Genomic DNA, 7,538 nt, shown 5'->3' with positions numbered 1-7,538 from the left:
CGGTGTGTGATCAGTTGGAGGAAGGCAGTGAGGCGGTAATCCTGGGCCCCAGCTGGACACTGAGCATCCGAGAGCCATGGCTTCACCTCTTCACCGCCTCCTCTTCCTTTTCTTCCTCCCCGAGTAAAACCCACCATGAGACTGGGCTCAGACTGGGCAGGTAGAGGAGGGACGGATTCACTCAAGAATCAAAAAATTTCCACAATAGGAGTCCTGGATAATATCTTTATTTAGCTTAGGTAGGTGTTTCTTACACATTTCTGGATACTTGGGTTAGACTTTGTCTCTATTGCACTCAGTAAGTTGTTCTTAAGCTCTTATGTATGATAAATGCAGGCGAATAAAAAGCTTCTTGCATACAAATATTTTTAAAAGGCATTTTTATATAGGGCATAGAGAACTGGTCTCTGGTGTCTGAATCTGGGCCCTCCCTCTGCTCTCTACTCCTCTTAGACATGTCCAAGTCCCCAGCCCCTCCTGGACAGGAACAGGGGCCTTCCAAGGCTGGGAGGCAGCCCTGTTGCTGACGCAGGGAGAACACAAAAGGCATCACAGTGGCCCAGAACCCCGTGGTCAGATCGCTCAGCAGATCTGAAGATGCTTCTTCCCATCATTAGTGACAGCTCCCAAGTGTCAGAGGGATTGGACAGGCCCCAGTGTGGCCTGCTCTAAATGTTTCTCCAGCCAATCCACCCCCACAGAAAGCCAGCCAGCCACTGGGTTTACGGCCTTTTAGTGCATTCCCTCAAGCTTTCCAGGCACTTGGGATCTCCCAAACCAACCAAGCCTCCTGGCTCAAGCACAATTCCAGAAGGCTCCATCTGCTCCTTTGGGGCTCCTGCTGTGCCCACTGTCCATGGTCAGTACGCAGAGCAGCAAGTCCAGGCTGGTGGGCAGGCACGATCCTTCAGCCTTGCCTGCAGCCCAATATCTGTGGGTTTCTGGCTAGGCTTAGAACACCCCCCAGACCTGGGCCAGTCTCCTGTCCTGGCTACCCAGACAGGCCAGGTAGGCAGAGTCTAGGCTGCAGGGCTTTCAAGTCCCTAAGTGCGCACCCGCACTTGGAAGTGCTCACAGCGGGCATGCTTCATGGTCAGCCCATAGATGGGGGTCATGTCCACCCTTGTGCCCTGGGGCACACTGAATTCCACCTGCTGCAGCAGGATGGCCAGGAAGAGAAAGACCTCCAGGCGGGCAATGGTCTCACCGATGCACTTCCGCTTGCCCATACCAAAGAGAATCACCTTCTCACTCAGTGCCTTGTTGATGGTGCCATCGAGATTGAGAAATCGTTCTGGTCGGAACTTAGACGGGTCACCCCAGAGCTTCCTGTAATCAGAGAGAAGCAGCTAAAGTGGTAGCCCAGGGGCTCAGAAGCATCCAGTGGGTTGAACCCCAGCCTGGAAGGGTAGGGGATGGCCAAGTGGCCCGAAGACAGCAGGGTTTGGAGCTCGGGAGAGGGCAGAGTTGCCCTTGCCTCCTCTCAACTTACTGGTCATGGTTGATCTTCCACTGGTTCACAAAGACACAACGTCCCTTGGGGATGTAAAAGCCACTGAGGCTTGTGTCTCTTGTGGTGCTGGGGAAGAAGGAAGCCCAGTCAGGCTCAGGACCACAAGGACATCCCCTTGCCTCCCACACTGTTCCCTCCCACTGGCCCTGATGGGGTGCATGGACTGGAGGGACAGCAGTCGATCCATGGAGCCTCACCTATGAGGGATGGTAAAGGGGACGAAGGAAGCGTGTCGGAATATCTCCAGGATGAAGGCCTCCATGTAGGGCAGCTGGGGCCTGTCGGAGAGCCGGGGCTGCCGGGCCCTGCCAATTACTGTGTCTGCAGAACATAAAGGACCATGTGGGGCACCTGGGTGGCTCAGTCTGCTAAGCATCTGCCTTCGGCTCAGGTCATGATCTTGGGGTCCTGGGATTGAGCCCCGCATTGGGCTCCCTGCTTAACAGGGAGCCCTCTTCTTCCTCTCCCTCTCCCCCTACCCTCCCCCAGCTTGTGCTCTCCTCTCTCACTCACTGTCTCAAATAAATAAAATATTTACAATAAAATAAAATAAAAGGACTATGTGCATGAAGGGGCTGCCCAGAACCTGGCCAGGCCTTCTGCCTTGAGTACTTCAAAGGAAGCCCCCACTTACCCAGCTCCTCCTGGATCTTTTTCTGCACATTGGGGTTTGTCACCAGGTACAGGAGGCTCCAGGAGATGGCAGTTGTGACCGTGTCAAATCCTGCCCCGCGGAGAACAAAGGGAAAGCTCAAGCAGTTGGCAGGTCTGGGCAGCCGGGCATAGGAAAGGCATGAAGGGGTAGCTCATACCTGCTCCAAACAGGTCCAAGACAACGTTAACAATCTTCTCGTCAGACAGCTGGATGTTGGCATTTTCATCTAGCCTCTTCTCCTGGCAGTGCTCGATCAGGCTGTCTGTGATATCCCGAATGTGGCCCTGGGTAGGGAAGGCCCACAGGTGAACGAGATCCCAAATCCAGGCCTACCTTTCCATGAGGACTGGTTCCTCACATCCCTAGCACCTTCATTCAAGAGGTGACCCCTCTACCCCAAGGCTGCCAGACCAGCTTTTCTGCCTCTTTAAGGCTCTCTCCTGCCTTGGAATGCAGGCAGCCCCAATTTAAGGGACCCCAGAGACAGAGGTGTCATCTATGAGGCCAGGAGACCAGCTTTTTAACTCTCTGTTGCCCATAACCACTGGCCTTGGGTCCTGCGCAAACTGGATATTCGATTCAGTAAATATTGCTGTCTAATGGAAGGATAGAAAAGCCAATTAAGGAAAAGTTCTATTTCCCTGCCAAGGACGGAGTCCACTCGACAACTTGCCTCAAAATCGCAGGGTGAAGTCCCTGAGAGCCCGCCAAACCCCCTACTCCTCCAGTTGTCTCTGACCTTCCGACCCCAACCCTACTGCTCCCCACAGTCGCCTACCTCTCCCCAGCCAGTACCTTCTCAAATGTTCTGTAGTGTTCCTTGACCAACTTTTGCATGAAGTTATAGAACTTCTTATTCAGGTCCTTGAAGGAATCCAGGGTGGGGTTGGGCAAGTAACGAAGGATGGGGAAGAAGTCCACGGGGCTCCCAGAGGCAACCGCCTCCCCGAACTCATTACTCAGGTTCACTAAGCTAAGTAGCTCTTGGTCATCATGGTCATAGCGCTTGCCAAAGCACATGGCACAGATGACATTAGCCACCGATACCACTACATATCTGTAGGGTTCAAAGCACCCAGCCTCTGCCATCTGCTGCTGCAGCCTGCCGAGGAGGGCCTCTGCCTCCTTGCTCACGTGCTCTTCCAGGTAGCAGGTGCACGAGGAAGCTGGGTCTGATGCGGTGGAGAAGCTCTTCAGGGCATTCTGGGCCAGGCGCCTGCGCGCAGCCCACGCTGGTCCAGAGTCCGGGTTGAAGGTCATGCTTTGGCCATTAGTAACCAGAGTGAAGCTGTAGAGGTCAGGCCGGCCCTTGAAATCATCCCCCTGCCGCACCAGGGCCTGCCGGATGGTGTCCAGGCCGCTGAGCACCAGCACAGGTGTGGAGCCAATGTGGATTTGCAGCACATCCCCGTACCTCTGGCTCAGCCTCGTCAGCGCCAGGTGTGGGGTCTTCCCCAAGGTCAGCACGTTCCCCAGCAGGGGCCATCCCCACGGCCCTGGTGGACTCTTCAGGCCTTTGGGAACCCGAGGCTGCCTGGCCCTGACCACCCAGAGCACTAGGCAGAAGACGGCAGAGGCCAGAAGAAACTCTGTGGCCGAGATGGGGATGGAGAGTCTGGACACAGAGGACATCATCAGTGTAGAGTTCTCCAGATGACTGCTGAGAGGCAGGGTGGGGAGAAAAGACCAAGATATCAGATGGGGGGATATGAGGAACCAGTGTCCTAAAGTGTCAGCATGCTGGTCAAAGAAAGGAGAAATTTTCCTATCCAGAACAGTATCTGGACATGAAGGAGAGGAGAAGATGGGAGAAGCTGTTTGTTGAGATGCGGCCATGTGCCAAGAATTTCACAGTCATTCATTCAGTCCTGGCCACAGCCTATAAGGTAGACTATAGTGAGGCTCAGAGAGGTTAAGTAACTAGCACAAGGTCACACAGTGTTGGATCCACACTCCCAACCCAAAGTGCCCAATTCCAGAACACTGTTGCACCTATCTAAAACGGGTTTTTCCTTGGGGCTCCTAGGTGGCTCAGTCAGTTAAGCATCCAACTCTTGATGTCAGCTCAGGTCTTGATCTCAGGGTTGTGAGTTCAAGCCCAGCGTGGAGCCCCCTTAAAGGGAAATGAAATAAAATAAAATAAAATAAATTTTTTAAAAAAGGGTTTTCTACACCTCAGTCTGTGATTCTCATATAGCACCTGTACTGTCGCTTATTTTATACTTTTCTAAAATTAACTTTAGGGGCGTCAGGGTGGCTCAGTGGGCTAAAGCCTCTACCTTTGGATCCGGCTCAAGTCATGATCCCAGGGTCCTGGGGTGGAGCCCCACATCACAGCGATCTCTACTTAGCAGGGAGCCTGCTTCCTTCTCTCTCTGCCTGCCTCTCTGCCTACTTGTGATCTCTGTCTGTCAAACAAATAAATAAAATCTTAAAAAAATAAAATATAATCAACTTTAAATCTACCCACATAGCATCATCCCAAACAAAAAAAAACCCGTGTCAAAGTACAGGTTTGATTTTTTCCCCCTAATGTTTATCAAACACATAATCGACATATGTCACCACCAACCCCCTTGAGTACTATCCACCTCACTTGGGGAAACAAGGACGTCAGGAGAACTAGGGATCATGTGCTCCTTTGGGCTCATTTCACATTTCGGGACATTGACCTCCAGAGCGGCTATTGACTTGACTGAAGTCACCCACCCCTCAGTGACAGAGCTGGGACTCAGACCTCTCAGGGAAAATTCCCTAGGAAGTTCCAAAGCTCCCGTCACAGCTACCTCCCTTTGAAGAGTGGTCACATTCTCTCCTAGAACTCTCCATTTTCTATATCTCCATCCCAGGGTCTAGGGAATCCTGCCAGACCAGACCCTGGGACAGGGTAGGGAAGTGACAGGGAACCCCAAGGCCACTGCCTAAGCCACACTACTCCGCCTCATGAGGCTCTCTGAGTCAGACTGACCCAGGGTTTAAAAGCAACCAGAGAAAAGCTACAAGAGGCTCCCGGTCACAGAAATCCAGGCCAGGGTTTTCACTGGGCTCAGTTCTAAATGAATGAATGGTCTGGGCCTCCCCCATTTCCTAGTCACCAAAGAACAGAGAATAAATGGAAGACTCCCACCAGATAAGGGCTGCAAGAAAACACTAGACTGGAATTGGGGAAATTAGGAATCAATCTAAATTTAAGAGAAGTGGAGACAATACTTTCTCTCTAGGATTGTTCTAGAAAGGGTGTGCAAATTCATTGAGTATTCTCTTCAAGACATGGGTCTCTGACTGGGGCTCCTGCCAGGTGTCCCAGACTGGAGATGAGGAGCTCCAGGTTTCCCCATTCCAAGTCCACGGGCCTTGGACTTGTCATTTTGCCTTTCTGGCAGTTATATCACTTGGAGTGGAAGTGGGGATATGATCTTTGATTCAGGAGGCTCAGTTAGATCTCAGAGAACAGAAAACCTAGATCTGACCTGGGAGCCTCCCCATCTGAATCCTAGTTTCCCCACAGAACTTCCTAAGATGGGGAGATTGCCTAGGTCCTACCTTATACAGCCATCTGTCTAGGGAGGCCTCCTGGAGGAGCTAGATCCTTCAAGCCCTGACTCCTTGAGTGATGTAGGGACAGGTCTTGGGGTGCCATGGTTTCCCTTAGGCACACGGGGTGCCCAGATGACCTCCAGCCTTAGCACGACAGTAAGAGGCCAAGAAAGATGTGACTGGTAAGTTTTCAGGGACTGACAGTCCAGCTCTCCGTAGGCTCTCCCATAGACTGCCCCAGAGCACAGGACAGAGAAGGCAGTTAGTGGGATAGGGAGGGGCCCTGGGCAGTGCCCAGGACTCTCGTTCAGAGCAGCCTCTCTTGTTCTGGCCAGCACATCTTGGGTGTTACAAGCCAGGCCTTGGGTGTAGGAGGGTTGAGACTGCCAGGGGTAGCTTTTAGATGAGACAAGGTACAACAGATAAGAACCCAACCTGCCCCCTCCATCCAACCTGTCCACCCAGGGAGAAGCCCCCCTCCTCACACAGCTTGAACAAGGCACTGCACATCATTCTTGCCTCCCGCAGTGTATACGGTACTTATTTCAGCCTCCTAGGTGACCCTGATGGGGAAGCCCAGAGGCTTTCAGAGAGTCAGTGGGAATGGAACTGGAGGCTGAATCCCAGAGTCCTTGAAGGGAGCCCATAGAAAATCTAGAATTCTGACACTAGCTGTGGGACCTTGGCTAATTCCTGTTTTTCCCCTGGCCTCAGTATTCCCACTACGGAGGTGGAGTGCCTGGTCACTAAGGACACTCTTAGCCTCCTTTTTTGAGGTGCCAGGTCAGCGGCCACCTAGGAAAACCTAAGAGGCATCAAAATTTTCTTACTGTTGGGAGGAAAAGGGCAAGCCAGAAGTCCCCAGCACTCACCTGCGGCTATGAGGAGGTACTGAAGTGAGCTGGGACAAGTGGTCTCTTAAGCCCTAGACCCCAAAGAAGATCAGGGAAGGCTCCTAGGAACTGTCACCTTCAGGATGAGGGTGAAAAGCACTTCCACCTTTATAAACAGCTGGAGCGCTTGGCCACACCCCCTGGAGCTAGGCAGAGGGAGGGGCTGACTGAAGAGGGGGTTGCTCTAGGATAGAGGGGATAGAGGGGAGAAACCGGAGATGGGAAGTGGGGGTTAGACTGGGTTGGGGGAACTCAGGGACAGGTAAGAACTCACTATGGGGTCTCCTCATCCAAGTGCCAGCAGAAAAAGGGGTGACGGCTGGGGATACTTGAGACCCCAGTTCCAAGGTCCCGATGGACAGGGCAGACCCCACCTGAGGTGGGGATTTGAAAAAGTCCCCAAACCGCCCAAAGACACGGTATGAGAAGCCCTCCAGACCCGGGTGCGGTAACCCCTCACCCTAATTTTTTGCCTCCCTAGGACACTGGGCTTGCAAGTGCCTACCTCTTGCTACTAGTTGACGGGGGCCTGGCAGGCGGGGCGGGGCTGCCTTGTGATGACCTCTTTCCCCCGGGTTACTGAGTCCGGGCTCGCGTGAGAAGCTCGGCGACCCCAGCCCTGAGGTCACCGGGGCCGGAAGGCCAGAGGCGCCGAAGGGCTGGCTTCATTCCCCAAGAGCCCCCAGAGCCGGGGTGACTGGCCGAAGTCTGAGCTCCCCGATAGATAGGCGATAGATAGGCGGGAATGGATGGAAACGCTCAGTCTCGCTGAGCGCTCACTGGCCCTCACTAGCTCTAGGACCACTTTGGGGGTACCTCCAGGGGGGACCCACAGGCCTTCGAGGTTCCCTTTTGACTCCGGGGCTGCCAGCTTAGTGGAGGGGCGGAGAAATCGAGCAGGCTGTGCGGCCAGCTCCAGGTGACCGAGAAGAGGGGGACT

General features: G+C 53.4%; 1 protein-coding gene across 1 annotated transcript; it reads right to left on the bottom strand.

Moving 5' to 3' along the window:
* Window positions 1–211: 211 nt before the first annotated feature.
* Window positions 212–4,583, bottom strand: LOC131835779 (cytochrome P450 1A1). Its single transcript, XM_059180379.1, has 7 exons — window positions 4,448–4,583; window positions 2,964–3,828; window positions 2,326–2,452; window positions 2,148–2,237; window positions 1,711–1,834; window positions 1,493–1,579; window positions 212–1,329 (listed from the first exon to the last, which is right to left on the bottom strand). The coding sequence occupies exons 1-7, from the start codon at window positions 4,498–4,500 to the stop codon at window positions 1,044–1,046; spliced, it is 1,632 nt and encodes a 543-aa protein (XP_059036362.1). The 5' UTR covers window positions 4,501–4,583; the 3' UTR covers window positions 212–1,043.
* Window positions 4,584–7,538: the final 2,955 nt, after the last annotated feature.

This window comes from Mustela lutreola, chromosome 7 (genome assembly GCF_030435805.1).
Source record: "Mustela lutreola isolate mMusLut2 chromosome 7, mMusLut2.pri, whole genome shotgun sequence".
NCBI lineage: Eukaryota > Metazoa > Chordata > Mammalia > Carnivora > Mustelidae > Mustela > Mustela lutreola.
This window is presented reverse-complemented; position numbering and strand designations above follow the sequence as displayed.